Source organism: Strix aluco, chromosome 3, assembly GCF_031877795.1.
Source record: "Strix aluco isolate bStrAlu1 chromosome 3, bStrAlu1.hap1, whole genome shotgun sequence".
NCBI lineage: Eukaryota > Metazoa > Chordata > Aves > Strigiformes > Strigidae > Strix > Strix aluco.
The window spans coordinates 3,037,436-3,058,045 of record NC_133933.1 but is presented as its reverse complement, the minus strand read 5'-3'; the positions used below and the strand labels follow the sequence as shown (position 1 = coordinate 3,058,045).

Genomic DNA, 20,610 nt, shown 5'->3' with positions numbered 1-20,610 from the left:
AAATGAGTGAGAATAAGGTGGTGCAACACTATCCCATGTGTACTTTGTTTTGTGCTGTTGTGTCAGAATTCTAAGACTGTAGTTGAAATTACTGTAAAAATTGTTCGAAAATTCCAATACGAAAAAGAACACCTTTTGTCAAAATTCCTTTGGATAAGGATTTTGTATGGGAAATTTGGATCAACATGTGACCGTGGATTTAAAATTGATGATAGTAACAGTTCAGTACTCTGTGACTCTTGGATCCCTTTCGAAACATTTTCGGTTGGGGCATGAGTCTTCAGAAAAGCCAGTGAACTTTCACTTCTTTATTTGACCTAATTCTAATTGGTCATAACAGTTTCTTCCTGAAAGTTCTGTTCGCTTGTTTTTCCACGCCTAAATGTTTAATTTGAAAGTATCCATTCTATTAATAATTGTGTGATCAGGCTCTCATGTCTCACTAATTTTAATGCGTATTTTCGATTTTGTTTCTTCAAAAACGTTTTTACCCCTGAAAATTGTTGAGATTAGACATCAATAAATGTTTGTATAAAGACTGCAGGAGATTAGCTGTCACCCAAATGGTAGAGTGCATGCACCAGACTTGTTTCAAGAAAGGAAAGAGTAAATATTCTGTCAAGTTATGCAACAAGTTTAATTTGAATTTCACAAACTGTATCTTTAAGTTTTTTTATAACAAGATGACAAGTAAGTTTTATTACATAATTTAAAATATTTTTTAAAATATTATGTACATGAAAGAATTGGATACAGAGCCATCTTTGTATCTGGAAAGTTGATGCCGAGGAAGAGGATGGAAAAGAGATGTAAACCTTTAACAGGCTTTTCTTTTCTCTGTGATGTCTTGAATTTATCTGTTCAGATACCTTTCAAAGCTTTATTTTATATAAAAATACTTAATTTTCACTCTCCAGTTTTGTAGACTTTCAACACTGATAGGGTGTCGAAAGAAATCATTGCTGTTGTAGTAAGTGTTACAATAATGAAGAAGCTCATCCTAAAACATTGATTTCCAGAGTATGTGTTTCATTTCTCATAAAAACTCGTGTGCAAAGTGACTGCTACACACATTGTTTTGATTTCTGGAGTGGGTGGAGTTTTATAACATAATTTAATTGCTTTAGTGAAAGAAAGTTTGATTTAAAAAGAAAACTGATCCATCTTGCCTACTAGAATGCCTGTTCAAATTTTTGTCAAAGCTGTTTATTTAAAAACATTGAAAATATTAGAAAAATTTGTTTTCTGTCATTAATACTAGTTTTAAATATAAGAAAACTACCTCACAAAGTATTTAGATAAAATTTTAATTTTTTTCTTCCTTTTTCTGACTATAGAACCAACTTCATACCTTCAATGATGTGTGTAATAATGAGTCATTAGTTTCAGACACGGAAACGTAAGTAGGAACGTTACTATGAATATTTTAAGTGCACTATATGATTGCAGTTCTGTATTGTTGTTACGGATTATACACAGTGGGAGTAGTGATAATCTGAGGCATTTATTAGAAATATTCTAATCAGGAGTTTAATAAATGGTTTTAAATGGTAACTTTAAAAATGTCTCTAAATGTTTCTGGCTTTTCTGCTGTCTTAAAAGATAGAGTCAAGTTAACCATTAGAAAAATGTACATACTGAAATAATAAATACCTATCATTATATTCATTATTTTCATCCTGATGTATAAATAAGAGCCAGTTAATTCATATCCGAGTAGTATTTTTGCCGTCTTCTCATTTCTCCTGATTATTTAGTTAACTAAGATTTGTCTTGCCATCACTGGCTCCCAGCCTTGTTACTACTTCTCCACTGCATCTGTGAGGCTATGCTCTTTATTGTTTTTCTTCAAAGTCCTTATTTGTATAATTCGGGTGTGTTTAACAATTGTAAATGAGACTGCCATAAATCTTCAAGAAGATTCATGTGTAGGGTTGTATGCCAGTGAGGAAATGTATTGATTTTTGTCGTAACTCTAAACTTAACGTTAGAACTATCTAGAATTTAGACAAAATTATGTGTTTAGGTAGTTGAAATAACTGTTCTTTTGAAATAATAGGCAAAGTATATAAAATCTAGGATTCAACTTGTGATATATTCTTTACATTTATCTTGGGGTGTGATATACTTTTTACATATATCTTGGGGATTGTATCTGCGTGCGTATCTGTCTCACTACAGACACACACTTTCCACTATCTTTTCCTCATTAATGAGAAGTCTGTTACAGCAGCAGTTGGCATGCTTTTTTGTCTCGGTAGTTCTGTTATAGATGGTCTTATTTTAACACCTGCTTAGTGAAATCTGGCAGCAGTGAAGACCACAATACTGTAGCTTGCATATAAATAACAACTTGAACGTTTGAAGTGAAATATATGGTAATAGGTTGATATTTTAAAAATAGAGAATCAGAGGCAGTTTTTCCTCCCTAAAGGTTTGAAAATAAAAAAAAAATAACCACTTGTGATCAACTTTTTCTTGTCCTTTGTCACTAAATCAATAGGTGAACATGAATCCATGCTATCTATTCATTGCAGAGTAAATCTTGGTACATAGTGTCAGAAAAAAAGAAAGAATTCTCACGTATGACACAAATATCTTACTATGATCTGATGAAACCTGAATGTTATATTATTAAGCTCATGTGCATTTCAAAAAAAATGCATTATTGTAATAAATGTAACCACACATTTATTATAATACATTATCATAGTAATCTAATGTATACATATATATAATTATTATTTATGTATTTTGTGCCCTGGGAGACGTGTTGGGTTTTTTCCAAAGCCTCTAGTTCTGTAGCAGTAGAAGTAGATACTACAGGAGCATAGCACGCTGGGCTGCTTTCAATATTGTACTACCAGTTGATGGTGTATTTTGCTACTCTGGGAATGCCAAACATCAGTTTTATCTATTTCTTCCAATTCCTTCATGTTGAAAATCTGAAACTGAGGTGTTTCTTGGTTAGTTTATCTTCTGAAACACATTGTGAACCAAGTAGTTTTTAAATAGTAATAACTAATTAAGGAATACTAGCAAGAAGTTGTCTTGACAGTTAAACTTAATAAAAAGCTGTTTGATTTTCTGTGTCCAATGTAAAAAAAGAAAGTTATCAATAGGGGAAAAAGAGAAGGTTGCTTAAATCTCCCTGCAGAAGAGCAGATGTACTATGCAAGAACATCAGAGTTATTTTAAAACTGAAGGAAATTGTCAAATTCTCATTTGGGATATTACTTTCTTGGCAAGGGCATCTGTAAACAGCCTGTCATTTGAAAGGAATGCAGCACGAACAGAAGACCTTCTTTTCTACTTTTGTAGTATGTGATGTTTTTTTAATCTGAATTCCAGTCATTCTGGTGTTTTACCTGAAAAGTTGGGTACAAATCTGTATCAAGTATTGCTGCTCATCTTCAGATATCTTTTGAAATCACTGATTTCTTCCAGCTGTATAACCACAAAAGGCTGGTACAGAAGGATGGGGAAAATGTCTCACTTCTACAGCTTGCTCAGTACAAAGCTTGCCTCTCATTAGAGACTCCGTTCATGAGAAATTTTTGGATAAGAAGGCACTTACGGAGTTGGCAGTGATTGAATGAGCAGCAAAAGGAAAGCTTTTCATTCCTAGTTCTTTCCTTAGTGGAGAAGGGAAGTCTTAAGATTTATTTTGTACCTTTCCAGCCTCTGCAGATTTATCAAAGGAAGATGTTTTGCATGATGTCTGGTCATCCCCATTATGTGTTTTGACTTTTCCAGATGCATTTGGAACTGTCAACCTTTGGGATTTCTCCTTCTGTATCTTGATAAGGTGGGTTTGTGGGAGGTATCTTTTTTTTAAAAAAAAAAAAAAAAAGAGCTATCAGTTAGTCCTAGCTCTTCCCTTTTGTTTGGAAGTGTCATCAGAATTTTTTAGCCAGTATTTTGCAACAGTAGCCTTTATCTGCATGGTTGCAAGTTTTTCCGTGGTAGGGCAAGCTAAAGCATCTTCTGTCTAGGAAAACACTGGCTTTCACAATTTGCACTTGAAAGCAGCAGAAACCTAAGACAGAGAAATCTGTTTTCTAGCTGTAGGTATTTGTGTGTCATTTTAAATTGAGTTTACTTGACCGTCTTCTCTAGAGTTGAGGGTTTGTGGTGACCGAATATGCGTATTGTCCAGATATGGGCAATGTCTTAGTGGCTCAACTTCGTAGTATCCCTCAGACATACACTTTTAATTTAGCTACTCCTGGCTTTTAAGGTGGAATCAAATTCTTTGCAATCTAAGGTACTGAAGAGTATGAAATCTATTGAAGCTAAAAATAACGAGACTGAACAGAAGAGTCTTCAAGTCTTTGAACAGTGATTCCTAAAGCTCTTTTGCTGATGTTGGTTAGTAAATAATGGTCATGCCTTGCAGGGACGGAAAGATTTTTTTGGTGCTCTTTGGACCACGAGAGGGAAAAATGGTGGGTTTTGCCTTAATGAGTGCACGGTCAGCTTGTAGAAATAACATGTGTAAAGAGATACTTTGTTTTGCTCTTCACTTGACAGGTAGCCAAGAATTTGAGTTTCAGAATTCAGGTTGATGCTGAGACAACCTCCCACCTTATTTAAAAACTTGATTACTCTCACTTAAAAAGCTTCCTACAGAGTCATTTCAGGTGTCGAAATTCCTTTCACCCATGAACAGAAAGATCTGGACTATTTCTTCTCCTTTCTTTTCCCTCTCTTTCCTTATTTATTGAGATATTAAACTGCAAGTTTTGTATTGCTTTTTCCCTTTGTCACTCTTCTCTTAGCTCATGTTAACTCTTGCTTTCACAATTTTTGTCTAAGCTCACCAACTGAATTTATGGCAGCATCATTTCAATGCCTCTTCCCCTCTCTCTCTTCCACATCCAGGGATCTTTTCAGATTTGCTCTGAAAAAAATAGTAGTAAAGTTTTTCAATCAGCTCACTAATGTTTCTTTCTAGTGGCGTACACCTTTGTAGTGGCTTACACAATAGTTTAATAAATATTCAAGATTATGTCACAGTGGTTTTGGAGCATCAAATAAGAGAATACATCCTCATAAACAAAAACATGTGCTTGAATGTGGGTTGGGAAGGTGCCTGCTGTATCCTCTTTGCATTTCTGATCCTAAACAGTTGAGATCAGTGTTTCCCATCCGTTGTTATGTTGTGGATGCTATTTCAGTGATTTTGTGAAGAAATGTTAGTCTTCATCCTTTGCAAGCTGCTCGTTATATTTCTACATTTTTTTCTTTTAAGGTTTTATATTATATTTTTCAGTGATGTTGCTGACTTGCTGTTATATCCAGTACTGAGCTGGTGTGTTTTTGTAGCTGCGTGATGAATTATGTTGGGAATTGACTGGTCGGATAAACAAGGTTTTCTCTGGAGGGGTTATTTTGCTGTGGAATTTGTTCCTGGATCTGGGTCATCATGTGGCTACCAAGTATTGCACCACAGCCTTAGCTTAAAATGCTTCTAGGACTTTAACCCAGTCCTCTTATAGAGGGGCATTCTTTGACCTACCGGGAAAATACATAAACTGTAGTTTCTTTCCAGTAGTTTGGTTTTGGTTGGTTTTTTTTTTAACAATAATGAACAAAATTCAAGCTCTAGTACTTGCCTTTTGTAAGTACACTTCACAACATCAGGTTGTATCAGAAACTTCATCGCTTCCACTCTTCCCCACAGTCTCATGGAATGCCTGGGGAAACTGATGTTACAAGTGCTTGAGTTTCATTTCTTGGAAGTGAAACAGTTATTCTTGACAGGCATGAATTGTCAGTGAACTTAAATTAAAAGTCTAGGGGGAAATTGATTAAGTCTAGAGATCGTGGAGCCCAATATGTTGTGTAGATTTCCAGTGTGAGAAAGATTTAGAGACAATTAAACTAGAGTAGCTGCTACCTTTTTCATTCTCATCTCCTCCTCCCTCACCCACAACACTCACTCAGAGAGAGTATCATGTTCTTTAAATGACTTTTCCTCCTGCTGTCCCAATTACTAAATCCATGAAAAATAGCTAATACGTGTTACTATCAAGGTGAATGTTCTTACTACTGAGGTCTGTATGACATAGATATCTCATTTGTAAAACCTTTCTTTGTACTGCTACTTTTGTGTTAGAGGAAAAAGCGTATCTGTACTTTGATCATAATGCATGTTTTTCACTCTCACCGTTTCCTTCAGCATGAAGGAGGAGAATTTTTCTATAACCTTTTGAAGAACGTCTTTTAAAAGAAAATTTGAGCATATTTTTACTCTTAAGTTGCCTGAATTGTAGCGGTATTGTATAGTAATAGTCATATAATAATTTGCAAATTGCTCTATGAAAAAATACCTTTGAATTACAAAAGCTACAGGCTATCTGAAAGAAATTTTAACATAGCTAGAAATCAAAATTAAACTGCATTGAAAAATATTAAAAATTATACTTTAAATCTTTTAATAAAAAGTTATTCTAGGTTGCCCTGCTTATCGGGGCAACTCAGAGCTCAGTGAATTCTTATGAACTCGAGTGTATCAGTAATTTCTCAAGGCTACAGGGCTTTAGATAATTATTCAAGTAAAAATGGGATAAGTGACAACATACAAACTTAAATCATAGGTTAATTTATTTATAGACTAGCAGTTTATTTTTATTTATATGAAGTTCTGGTATTGCTTGTGAGTTAAGGTATTCACTGGGTTTGAAAGTGATGAACTTATCAAGGAACTGGAAAACCACTGGACGAAAAAAACCTTTCCTGAAATGGAAGTGTTTAGGAAGTAAATCAGACATCCTTCAATTACACTGAAATTAGCTCTCTTTGATGAATCCTTGAATCTGCTATCATAAATGTATTTCTTAGTATATCAGAGAACAAAATATTTAGTGCTGGTAATAACTTCATCATTTAAAAGGCAGTGTGCCCTCAGCAAAACTTTCTGGGAGGAACAATTCTCTCTGGGAAACAAAGGCTGCATTCTGTCTTTCACAAGTATTCTCTTGTTTTTGGTCATCCTCAACAAATCCATATCAAATGAATGTTTACCTTCAGAAATCTGAGATGTCATATCACAGTTGAGCTCCGCAGTAGGATAAAGAGGTTTTTACCGCTGAGACTACATCCATTAAAAAGGCATTCCTTTAAAAGAATAATCCATTATTTCTCAGAAGAAAAATGTTGCAGATTCAAGATAGTAAGTAACATGATTAATGACTGCCATACTAATTTAATAAAATGTGAAAGAACTCACTCTATAAGAAAGTTTTTGTTCTTTGCTTTGGAGTAGCTAAAATGCAACATAGGACTCTGGATACAGTGTCTAATGGACATTGTGGCACTAGCAGAAGTATTTGGTTTAAAGAGACACACTGAGGAGTATGTCCTTTCATATCAACATCGCCTAGTCAATCTAGCAGTGTTTATCTGGGATTCATTCTGAAAGCTGTAGGTTTCAAAATTCAGATCCAAGAAGAAATTCAGCAGTCCCAGAAAATTACCTCCATTGACTTATGACTCAGGTCTTAAGGCTTTTGCCTCTTACGGAGGACCATATGTCATGATTTTTTTCCCATTTCATAACCAGAAGTGCATCCATTCAGGTCTCCTGCATCTAGTAGGCATATGTTCACTCATGTGACCAGATCTGTCTACCTTTTCTTTGTGAAAAATGCCAAGTATGAGGCTTTCTGCTTATATTTTGGTCATGTAGCAGGGAGCACTTCAGCCCACAGCAAGGGGAAGCAATGTAAAGCCATAAGAAGCTGCGGGCAAATACGCCCTAAGTTGAAGGAACTTTTTTGCAGGCTGCATTTAGTTTTCAGAGTGAGAGTTGGGCACTTTTGATTTAAGGTGATTTTGAGATATCAAGTCTACCAGCTGTCTGACGAAAAGTAACAGCTATAGTCTCTTGAGCTATACGAGCAGTGCCACTGTGGTCACTTGTGCTTGTCAGCATGGAGGCAGGTGTTCAAGAGCCTTTTTTAGCGCCATGTTTGTTGCTAAAGTAGCATATATTCAAATGAATAGTAAGTTCCTTTTTCTGTAAAATCTGCAGAATCACAGCTCACATGCGAAAAGGTCTTACCTCAGATTTTATTAGACAGAAATCCAAGTCCTGAATGAGTCTGTAATGTGCATGCTCCAAAGTTTGGTTTGGGGTAGGGATCTTTGGGGTGTTGGGGGTTGGGTTTTGGTTTTATTTTGAAGTGAGGCTGTAGGAAGTTAAGCAGAGTGGGATTGCATGGAACAGACCTGGCTTATCTTTTTTTATCACTCATTGAGCAGATACCCTAACAAACTGACTTTATAGTATGAGAATGAATTTATTAATAAGCCATAAATGATACTGTTGGTAAGTTGTTGTACCTTGCAAGCCAGTTATTACTTAAATGTTAAGGGACGTTATCTTTTTTGAACAATATAAAAATGTTTAATTCCCCATGTCCTGGAATTAGAATAGGACAGTATAGGAATGGGTTGTGTTGAGTAATGTGAACTATGTTGAATTCATCCATAAGGATCAGGCAATTCAGAACAGTTGATGAACTGGAATCCTGTTTGAAATCCTGTTTGAATCGTGTTTGGAAAACCTACAAAGGCAATCGCTTTTTACCCGAAGAATCTTGTTTTCTTATGGTGGATTATAAAGATTGGCAATCCTGGAATTTTAATAGTGACCATAAATGTGACACAGATAGCAGTGGTAAAAATAATTCTTCCTGTAGTCCTCTAAGACACCCCCTCCCTCCCATCCTTCTCCTCCTTGTGAAACAGAGCGCTTTTATTCTAGGGCCATTTAAACTACAGGCAGTGCTTTAAATACTGTGATGTCCTCTAATTGCTTCTGGTGCCAAAATCTGGGTAAACAAACCTTTGCTTGAAAGGATGGAATAGAAAGGAGCTTATGCACCAGTTTCCAGACAGGGCTGTCCTTTCTGGAAGTTCAACTTCTGTTTTGGAAAATTCAGTTTCCTTGTCCTGTTCTGTTCGAATGTTTGCTTATGGGTTGGCAGTGGGTAAAGTTCCCTATTGCTATGGATGAAACAAAGTGAGGATTTTGAAATATCTGTATGCTCCATCTGTGTAAGTATGACCATGTAAAACGTAGGTTTTTAAATCTGTATCAGTTGCTTTTTATGCAAGAGAATCTAAAAATATTTAAGTGGTTTTCTTTAAAAAAAAAATAATTTTATCACTCCTACCTTTAGTTATATTTGTGAACTCAATAGTTCTGGAATTTCATTATAAAATTGGGTTAAACAGCAGTGTTTATCAAAGTCTTACCTGTGAGGTCTTTGAAAGTGGTCTGCAGGTGATCTGTTGAGCTCAATTAACTAATAAAATTGGTAGAATTGTTGATTACATGTTGGCTAATGATCCAGAGGGGTGAGAGGGAAATGTTGATACTTGGCATTAGTCTTCCAGCTAAAGAAAAAAATAGGGAAATCATTTGCTTCCTACCTGAATGTATGAATGTTGAGGATGCTTTGAGTTGAAAAAAGTTTTTGTATGCTTACTACAATCACAGATACTAATTTGAAAGACACGCTGTGCTAAGGAAGAGCACAGTGTATAGGCAGATAATTTTACATATATTTGCACTCTTTTTCCACCCTTAGATCAATTGCAAAAGAGCTTGCAGACTGGCTTATCAGCAACAATGTAGTTGAGCACATTTTTGGACCAAATTTACATATTGAGGTTTGTATAAAATTATTGTTCAGTATAAACATGGAGGAGTAACTTCTTGTTCTAGTAAATCTTTCCTCAATGTGTTCTCACTTTGCAGATCATCAAACAGTGCCAAGTGATTCTGAACTTTCTTGCAGCTGAAGGGAGACTTAGTACTCAACATATAGACTGTATTTGGGCTGCAGCACAGGTATATATAAAATTTTTATAATTGCAGAAGTGATAAAAAAAGTAGAAAACGGCAACTTGATTTGGTTTTACATTCTTAAAGTTAAGTTTCTTAATTTTTCTTGTCTGTCTGTCTGAGTGTTTTGCTGACCAAAGTTTTAAGTTAGGTAACTGCCACAATTACTGATTTTTTTTTTTTTTTAATTAAATACAAAAATTCACCTCAGCTACTTTTGTACAAGAAAAAAATGAAGTTGTATAGCAGGGACATAAGTGCTTTCACTAAGAATGAGGATGAAGATTGTAGGGTAGATGTAGTATTTTTACTATTATGCTAAATCGCCTTGCTCCTATGTATTGTGACTTCCATTTCTGTTACTCCTGGTGGGAACAATTCAGTGAGAATTGTGGCAGTGAAGTTTACAGCTGTGCTACAGTGCTGGTGTTACATCTCAGTGCCTTCTGTAGATTTTTATTTTTTGCTTGGTAAACCTGGAAACTCTGATAGGCTTTTTTTCCTTTAGAAAGATATATTTGTTTGCTACTTTTAATGGATTAATATGCTTTATATTTTAGGTTGTGAGGTTTTTTTATTTAGAGGATTTGAATATAGTAGACATTTCGATTTCCTGGTGTGGAAACTGGTTTTCCATGGTTTCATTCTGCCTTTATTATTTAAAAACAAACAAACAAAACAACCAAATACCAGGAAAAAAAAAAGGTTTCAGTGTCAGTTTTTCGGAAGAATACACTCAAAACGAAGGTCAGAGAAATAAAATTGATCTTTTTGAACAGTTATAAGGAACATACTTTTATACAAGCTAGAATTTGAAGAGGTTTTTTTAATGTGTTCAATATTTCTCTAATTTGTCAGTCAAATACTACTGTGTACACATTCTGAAACCTCTGTAGTCCCTTGTCGTTGTAACATGCAGCTGGTATGTTATTAAATGCTCATTATAACAGCATTCACTCTGATAGACTCCAACAATTTTCTGTGTCAAAGTAATTATTAATTACTTATTTCACTTAGATTTTTAAAGCCATATTTTACCTTCCTTGATGTTTTTACACATACAGTAGCTCACTAGTGTTAGACCTCTGGATTTTTCTGTGATACTATTTTAAGAACTTGATATAATTACCCAAATGTGATAATTCTTTTACAGTTCACATGTTCATTTTGACATACTGATATTTTAAAAATATATATATTTGATATCAGAATTAAGTATGTTCTGATCACTTCCTGTAAAAGGTTTAGACATCTAATATTGTTTAAAAGGCTGACATCTTTGACTGAAAGAATAGAAGGCCTTAAAGAATATATTTTCCACTTCTTAAACTAACTTTTTGACAAAATGTATCTCAAGATGTTTAAACGCATCCTTGTATAAGAACCCACATAATTTCATTCCAGTTTGAATCCTGTGAAAGATGGCTTGTACCCCATAAACTGCTGACATGGATATTTTATATGCCAGGAAGGCAAAATAAAATAAAGAATGAAAAAAACCCTTTTGAGGTGCATATGTGGTAACCAACATCAAGAATGTTTTTTTCTGGAAGCTTCCTGTAACCATTATTTTATTTTTTGAATATCAATATCCTTACAAACATAATGAAACCCTTAGAGTGACTATGAAAAGCAGCATTTAACCTAAGAGGAAACAGGAGTACTGTCACTTTAATGTGTAAATAGAGTAGTTAGCTAAACACGTTGTGGTATTTTTTGACATCCATTACTGGAAAGACAAAAGAATTATAAGTAATCCTCACACAGTTCACACAGTCTGTTCTTTCAGTCTCATAGTAGCCCGTAATGTCCTTATTGGTATTTACCACTGTTAATAGGGTAATTGTTGCAAATATTATTTTGCTCAGGATTTAGCATATACAGCAGTATTTTAGAAGTTATATTTAAGTTAAAATACCAAATAAACTTCCAGTTCTTCTTTTCACCAAATCTCGTAGAACTGGAACTAAGGCAGATAATGTTACATCTGATGTCACTAAACTTAACATGCTTTACAATGTAAAAATTAAGTTTAGTCAAAATTGCAAGTCTGATGTAGTTTGGAATAACTGGAAAAGTGCTTCCTGAGAATTTGTGCAAAGATGTTTAATTGCTGCAGTTTTATCAGTCTTTGAAAATTTTTTTTTAAAGTTTATTTTGCTGTTTCTGCTATCTTCTCTGTTTGTTGTTTGTACTTTGTAGCTAAAGCATTGCAGTCGTTACATACATGACTTGTTTCCCTCTTTGATCAAAAACTTGGACCCTGTCCCACTTAGACATCTTCTTAACCTAGTCTCGACTCTTCATCCAAGTGCTCACACTGAACAGGTAAAGGCAAGGCGGACAAAATCACTGTAATGAGAAAAGAAATTACACTAGTATATTAAACAGACATCATGGATTTGTCTTTCTAAAGGAATGCGTATAAAAGTAATATTCACTAATGCGTAAGAGAGGAAACTGAGTAAAGTTGTCATATTTCTTCAAGGAGGCCTTTTTTGACTTTTGCATTATAATCTTTTTCAGAAATTTTTGAAGACTGCACAACCACTGATAGATTTTAACTTAATGTCTGAAGTTAAAAAGTGTTTCATACAACATTATTTTGTGCATTCGTTTATTTTGATGAACTGTAGTATTGGCATATAGAAGGATTAGCAGTGAATACTTGTTTACAAAACCTGCTGCTCCTTAACGGCTCTGTTACCTGGTTTTACTTATAGACCTTGTATTTGGCATCAATGCTTATAAAAGCACTGTGGAATAATGCACTAGCAGCTAAGGCTCAGCTGTCAAAACAAAGCTCTTTTGCATCTTTACTGAGTACCAATCTACCCATGGGAAACAAAAAAGGTATGTGGTTTTCTAATAGATCTGGTAGTTAAATTTTTAATTTTCATAGTCTCCTTGTTGTCTTTGGACAAAAAGGATGTATAGAACTTTCTACTTGAAGTATTTTTAAAAAGTGTCATGCTGGCATATTTTTCAAGCAGAAGTTGAGGATAAAGACAAAAGCATTAGAAGTTTGTGAGCACATCTGGGAAGCTTTCTATTTCAGATCAATTCTGTTTGTGTATCTAAAGTCATATGTTTTTGGTTTTGTTTTTTAAATTCAGAGGATGGTCCATAACTCATCAGTTAACTATTTTTGTTCTGCTGAACATCTGTAACTTACATAGGGACATAAAATCTTACAAAAAGCTTATCTAATTTTTACCTAGTTTTTGATATTACATGCTATTCTGGGTTTTTTGGTTTTTGGTTTTTTTTTTTTACTTGACTGTGTATTTCCCCACAGTCATTACTAAAGGTGCTGCCAAGCCATTTTACTGTAGTTTCCCTTTCTTTTCCTACTGCTGATTTTTATGAATCATGGACAACTATATGCTGACAAAAAGCTTTTTAGTCACTTATTTTTCCATCCTGCTTTTTTCCTTCAGAAGAAGAGGAGCTCAGAAGAGCAGCCCCTTCACCTTGTAAGTATAGTTTTAGAAGTACACCACAGTCTGATACATTGGATACTATAGTGTTTTTCTACAGCTATTGAGTTTGAATAGAACAACTAGTAAAAGTCTGCAGTTATGTTTTTCTGAAAAGTCAAAGGAAACTTATATTTTGTGTAGTATCTAGGAAATTCACATGGCTGTGCTTGTATACAAAAGAGACATCAGAATACAAATTTTGTAGTAAAATGCTCAGTGTTCTAAACGAAATTTTTAGTGTTTAGGTACATGGATTGTTTGAGTTACATCCCCTGTTCAGCAGTTTGTAGGAAGAATGCTGTTGTGTTCAACATTTGAGGCACATTTATGTAATGCTGTTACGTTCTAATTAATATATATAACAAAGTAACTCGGAAATGTGGTTTTGAACTAGGGTCACCAGCAGCAAGCCCTCAGAGCAGTGACAACAGTGACACCCATCAGAGTGGAGGCAGTGATATTGAAATGGAGGAACAGCTTATTAACAGAACAAAACATGTACAGCAACGACTTTCAGATACAGAGGTAATACGAGCGTAAATCTTAGTCTGCGAATTTTGTTACTGAGTTGCCTGTTATTTTTTTTCTGTAATCATTTCAAATCCTGAGCAGGTACGTTGCATGTATGCTTACCTGCAGCAGGATGGTGGGTAGCTAGAATATTTACTTATGTTCTGTGCAGTTTACATAGAATATACTATACTTTGCCTGTGAACAAGTGTGCTACAAAAAACCACCTCAAACAAACAGAGCCCTGCATTTAAATTGTATTTCAGTTAGATTAATCTCTTAGTAAGGGTTTGCATGACATATTGTTTGTGTCACACTGTGACTGTGTGTATGTGCAAAGCCTGCACATATACCCTGTTACAAATAAGGTAATGCAAAAATTGAATTATTAAATCTGAATCTTGCTCAGAGCATTTTGTCATTGGCAACCAAACTGAGAAGGAATGAAGGAAAATTTGTAGATTTGACAGACTGCCTCATAAATGAAGAATGATGTTTGAATGATGATGATGTTGATTATGTATTTTCAGTGGTGTTTTATTTTTCCACCAATCTTAAAAAAAAATAATTTCAGGAATCCATGCAAGGAAGCTCTGATGAGACAGCCAACAGCGGTGAGGATGGCAGTAGCGGTCCTGGTAGCAGCAGTGGGCACAGTGATGGATCCAGTAATGAGGCCAACTCCAGTCACGCAAGCCAGTCTGCCGGAAGCCCGGGCAGCGAGGTGCAGTCTGAAGACATCGCAGATATTGAAGCTCTCAAAGAGGAGGAGGATGAAGAGGAAGAAGATAGGAGTCATAATCCCCAGAAAAGCAGTAGGAGCACAGATCTACGAAGCAGGAAACTGGAATCACAAACAGGCATTTGTCTGGGAGATTCACAAGGGCCTTCGGAGAGGAGTGGTGCAAATAATGGGGCAGGAAAGGACCACGTTTTTAACACTGACTCTGTGACACCAGTGGATAATCGAATTAGAATGCTAGACGCTTGTTCTCATGCTGAGGATGCAGAGCATGATATGGCAGGGGAAATGAGCGCTGCTCACATTTCACAAGGGTCTCAGGATTCTTGTATAACTCACACAGGGGACTTCCTTGGGGAAACTATTGGAAATGAATTATTTAACTGTCGACAGTTCATTGGGCCACAACATCACCACCACCACCATCACCACCACCATCACCACGACGGGTAGGTAGCCTGACATTTCTTCGGATTCCTTCTATAACAGAAATAAAAGTGGTAGCAAAATATTACGTTTGGGCAAAAATTTGTATGGACATTTTTTCTATAGTTCAGGATAATTTTGTCTAACAGAAATGATAGTTATCTTGCCTAGTTACACAGTAATCTGCTTTGTTAACATCTAATTTAAGTTTTTGTAGTTTTTGTGTTAGGTAAATAAGACAACATTTAAGAAAATGTTAAAAATGTTTTGGAAAATGCTGTATTTAGTTAACATGAAAGAAGTCAGCACAATCATCGTGATAGTGAGACCTTCAATTTATCTGTAATTGTTTTTCAAATTCATATGAAGGTCTGTTGTTCAGACAGATGATTCATCCTGACTTTAGCTTTAGGGAGATGTCTACTCACTTGTAGTCTGCTATAAACAACTTGTTCTTTGATATTGTCCATTCTAATAATCTTCTTTTACAGGCATATGGTTGATGATATGCTAAGTGCAGATGATGTCAGTTGCAGTAGTTCCCAAGTCAGTGCAAAATCAGAGAAAAATATGGCTGATTTTGATGGGGAAGAGTCTGGCTGTGAAGAAGAGCTTGTACAGATTAATTCACATGCTGAGCTAACATCTCATCTTCAGCAGCACCTTCCTAACCTTGCTTCTATCTACCACGAACATCTTAGTCAAGGTAAGAGAGAGAAAAAGAAAACAGAAAACCATTATACTTCTAACTCAGTTTTATATAATTTTGAATTAGACTCCAATCATTAAAATAATCAAATTATTTTAACCATACGTATTTGCCCAAAGAAACCACGGTAACTACTGAGATTTTACTGCTTCTCAAAGAGATTATTTTTTATCACATTAGATGTAGCTCTGTTTACCTTTTTACAGTGCCCCCCTCCCCCCCATTTCTGCTGGAGCTTTTAAAGGCACTAAAGAGCCTAGCAAATGTTTTTTCGAATCAGTTATTAAAGTAACGAGAGGTGGTACTGAAATACGAGGGGTTTTTTTTTTTCTCTGAAACATTATGCGATTTTTCTTCTGGTGGGTGGATCTTATTGTGATTTCATACATTTGTCATCTTAAATGAATTAACCATAATGGTCTGTACAGAGGATAATTTTGGAAAAATGAGTTAAAATATAACTTGATATCTTAGGCAGCTTGCCTTAAAGGGCATTTAGTGCTATTTCATCTTACACTGCCAAATGCTCTAGTTTACTTCAGGGTGCAATTTAAGATGCTACTAAAACACTCCTCAGGAATTATATTATCTTTCCATATGCTATTGTGGCAGCTTTATTTTCTGTTTTATCCTCCTTTTAAATATAATGGAGGGTATGGTTAGTGAAGGTTTGACATTTTTCTTCACTGGTCTGGCAGAAGCAAGTTTTGCTATCTTCCAGCAGACAGTAAAACCAGAACTATTTATATCTTTTCCTGAAACACAGTTGAGTAAGAAGTCTCCTTTTTCTTTAGGCTTAACATTTCTTGTTATGTGGAACTGAGTTATAATTTCAGCCTGACATTGAAAATTTGGAAGGATTTTTTCCTACACTACAGAGTTGGAATAAACTACTAAAACTTTGTAGTTAAAACATGCTGTAAATCAGCATATTTTTTCAATATTTTCCATAGATATTACACATCTTACTGATGATCTAAATTATTGTTTGAGCATGAGGCCTTCAGTGCAGATTATTTTTGACACCTCTAGTCTTGCACGTGCAAATAATTACAGTGTTCTGCACGCAGTCTAAATTTTCTACTTGACTTTGCTGTTACATGAAAATAGTATCAAATAGTAGATAAATGAATGGTGCCAGCTGTGGCCACACAGAAGAAGGAAAATGTCTATCAGTGTTTATGAAAACATGATGGGTTTCTAAAATCATGCGCTTTGATACTCTATTGTATATAAAGAAGGGTGGTGTTCTTCCTGTTTTTTAGTTAGACATAAGAGGTCGTGCAGTATGAGGGGAACTTATTGAAATGTGCTTCTCTTGCTTTCCAACCATGGTAGTTATAAAGATACCTCCCTTTGGACCACAGCACTACAGAAAGACTTAAGAAATATTTTAATTGCACTATGAATTAAATCTAATTAACCTAAAAGGCAATTGCACCTGCATCTGCAATTCTTAAGTGCTCTTTTTATTGCACCTTGCCATTAGCCGAATACTGGCTTAACTGCCCTGTTGACTTCTTGTATGGTCATAGTATTTTGTCTTCTAAGAACCCATGTGTGAAGAAAGGCTGCAATTACAATGTTGTTGTATGCACTTTAGCCAAGTTTACCAATAAAGCATGTCGTTATTCATGCACTTAGAGAATAATGCTCAGATTAGATAGTTCCTTCTATTTATTCAATAACGGTCTTTATATTTTGTTCAGGACCAGCAGTTCATAAACATCAATATAATAGCAATGCGGTGACGGACATTAATTTGGATAATGTTTGTAAGAAAGGAAATACCCTTTTGTGGGATCTGGTCCAGGATGAAGATGCAGTAAGTTGAATACCAGAAAAGAATATTTTTTAAAAGAAAATAAATATATACTATTCAGTGACCTTTCTTTCTACTTGCTGTAGATTCATCTCTCTGAAGGGTTAATAAATGAAGCAGAGAAGCTGCTCTGTTCTTTAGTATGCTGGTTCACTGACAGACAGATTCGAATGAGATTTATTGAAGGCTGCTTAGAAAATTTAGCAAACAACAGGTAACTTGAATCATAAATTATCTGTTTTTACATGTATCTACTTTTGCAACGTATAGGAAATATAAGTTGTCTATAACGGTCATTTCATTTTATAGGAAGATAAGTTAAACCAGACAAAAGCGAAAGTATAAAAATAGTTTTCAAGGTGTTATGGATGTATCTGATGTTCCATTTTTCTATTCTATCAGTGTCCTGAATTTCTCATCTTGTTGCATTTGTCTGTTCTCCCTTCTGCCAGAGGTTACTGCTTTCCTACCATTTGGTAAAATCGGGTCCACATCTTAGCCAGTTGAGTGCAAGGTCAAGTGCCTTAGCCTAAGCATTTTAAACTGAATATTTAGATTTTACATGCAAGGGGCTGAGGAGCAGACAAGTTTATTTTCCACCAAGTCTGTTGTGGGGCCTAACTTCTGTGAAGAAGCAGCTGGAGGTAGAAGTAATACCTTGACCTCAGATAACTTGTTTTAATACCAGCCAAAGCTGTGAGATTGTACAGATTGTGCAGACTGGCAGAAGTGGAATTTATTTTGGTGATACAATCAATCAACTGCTGGACATCACCTGTAGTATTATGTTGTTACCTCTTTGAGAAGAACTGTATTTGCAAGATGAGTTACAAGTATGCCGAGATATTAATTAATAAAATAAATGTGAAGGTACACATCAGTGGTACAAATGTTCCATTACGTGCACTTTTTGAGTTTTCCTAGATGGTTGTCTTAGAATACACACCTACTTGTGTCTGTAATGAGTTTGGGGCAGATTTATTTCTGCTGTCATCTGTTTGTAGAATAAACCATACTCATTTTGCTGAAATTTCAAAAGATAAGTTTTATGAAACTCAAAAATAAGAATTTATCTCTTGAAATTTAAGCCATTTTTAATAAGGAAAAGGTATACTGTTTTATTTTTACACTTGTCCAACAGCTGTGTGTCCAAGGTATTGCATGTAAAGAATTTGAAGTGTGTGTGGTTCAGATTCAGAAGACTTATTGGCTGACCTGATGGTAAATTTCACACGGGTGTTTACAGTGCTTTCAGTTAGCCTCTTTGCTCACGGAACCAGAGCTTCTCGAAGTAACTTTACAACTGACTATTTTAAGTTTGTAACAATCACACGTTGTCATCATTTTTCTCTTTCTCCTTTAGATCAGTAGTAGTTTCACTTCGTCTTCTTCCAAAGCTGTTTGGTACGTTTCAACAATTTGGGAGCAGTTATGATACACATTGGATAACAATGTAAGTAGCCCCCTGTCCCCAACAGACTAAGCCAACAGAAGGGATGACATTTTAGGGGACTGCTGCAAAGCTCGCTCCTTTACTGTGGTCCAAATTAATAATGACCTGGGGTTATCATCTGTCTGTTGCATTTGTCGAGATGTATGAGCTTGTCTAATCAGTCAGGCCTAGATTTCTTCATCATACACATTACTGTCATAACTGAGGTGAAGACTTTATTATAACACACCCTCCCCATTAAATCCCAAAGGACTTGCAGACAGTACTAAAAATCCACTTACAGTATATTGTAAAAGGTTGTAATAACTTGGTGTTGCATCATTCTGTTCTGATTGTGTATCAAATGCTCTCAGTAATAAAAAATTTGGTTTGTAAGAAAACCTTTGAAATCTGAAGATACATAGTATAGCATTTCTTACTAGAACAAACCATATAACTAGCTGGTCTAACTATAGAGAACAAACTACTGGAACTTCTGGCAAAGATTACAGTGATTATCAGTTTTTCTTGGCTTTTTTGACATGACATTTAAATATATGTCCAGTTCTGAGTTTTGGCTTAGACTTTTTCTGAATTAGGGCCTTTAGAACAGTTTTCATGGTCTCAAAAGGGAGTGTTCTGTCAGTCCTATGCCTGAAAATAACAACATTGTGGAGCCTTATGGATGACAAGGAAGAAGAGAATACTGTGCTGGAAAATACTCTTGAATTCATATTCAGAAGGAATATTGAATGTTTACTTTGGTTTTAGGTGTATGCAATTTTCCTGTAATACCTGTCTAATTTCTGTAGCTTTTCTGATCTTTTTAAGCAAACCATAATACTTTCTGCCCTTTAAATTGACACAGGTGGGCAGAAAAGGAACTTAATATGATGAAACTTTTCTTTGATAATTTGGTACACTACATTCAGGCAGTCAGGGAAGGACGACATAAACATGCATTGTAAGTACACAACTGACTTTGAGTGATATTTTATGTTTTTAAACGTTTCTTTTCGGCTTCTCTTCGGGTGCTTCTGATGTGTTTTTGTAAATAAATACTTTCTATAGGGACATTACATGCTTAGGGAGACAAAGGTCTGTAAAAACTGTAACATTTTAAATAGCTTCCTTTTCCTTAAAAAAACCCAACACTCATGTCATTTTTGTTAGACATGTTGAATATTTGCTTACAAATAAAACATGACGATTTTATATATTCAAATCAGTTTAAAGTGATTTCATATCATAAAACTATTCAAATGTTTTCTTTTTAAAATCTGTTATCGTTAACCTTTGCAGTAGTTTTTTTCTGTTTAACATATTCATCCATACTTTCCAATCTGTATGATTAAAATTAGGTGTATATACACAAGCGATACAATTTCTAGCTTCCCAGTCCTGGAGGAATAGACTATTCATGTTTTGACAGATGTCAAAGTCAATCTGTAAATATGAGCATCCACAACTGAAAAATGTTGCTATGTATGGGTCAAATGTTTACTTCATCGTTCTCATTTGTATTGGACATTGCTCTAGTGAGAAATTACTTCAAAAGCTGTTTAGGAGTGGGGTGAATTGCGTTAGATTCAGGCAAAATGATACATTGTTATGATCCTTTGACCATT

The 20,610-nt window shown here is 35.1% G+C and overlaps 1 protein-coding gene across 15 annotated transcripts in view; it reads left to right on the top strand.

Annotated features, from left to right (window-relative positions):
• Window positions 1-20,610, top strand: part of USP34 (ubiquitin specific peptidase 34) — a 146,051-nt gene that overhangs the window by 47,611 nt on the left and 77,830 nt on the right. For 14 of the 15 annotated variants that reach the window (XM_074817148.1, XM_074817139.1, XM_074817138.1 and 11 more), the window contains 13 exons: window positions 1,338-1,399; window positions 9,603-9,684; window positions 9,773-9,865; window positions 12,062-12,187; window positions 12,583-12,712; window positions 13,300-13,335; window positions 13,736-13,866; window positions 14,426-15,042; window positions 15,511-15,725; window positions 17,438-17,553; window positions 17,637-17,764; window positions 18,914-19,003; window positions 19,851-19,946. In XM_074817148.1, the coding sequence (XP_074673249.1) occupies window positions 1,338-1,399; window positions 9,603-9,684; window positions 9,773-9,865; window positions 12,062-12,187; window positions 12,583-12,712; window positions 13,300-13,335; window positions 13,736-13,866; window positions 14,426-15,042; window positions 15,511-15,725; window positions 17,438-17,553; window positions 17,637-17,764; window positions 18,914-19,003; window positions 19,851-19,946 (1,922 nt within the window). The remainder of the gene's footprint in view (window positions 1-1,337; window positions 1,400-9,602; window positions 9,685-9,772; window positions 9,866-12,061; window positions 12,188-12,582; window positions 12,713-13,299; window positions 13,336-13,735; window positions 13,867-14,425; window positions 15,043-15,510; window positions 15,726-17,437; window positions 17,554-17,636; window positions 17,765-18,913; window positions 19,004-19,850; window positions 19,947-20,610) is intronic. The other variant, XM_074817140.1, reaches the window with a different exon arrangement.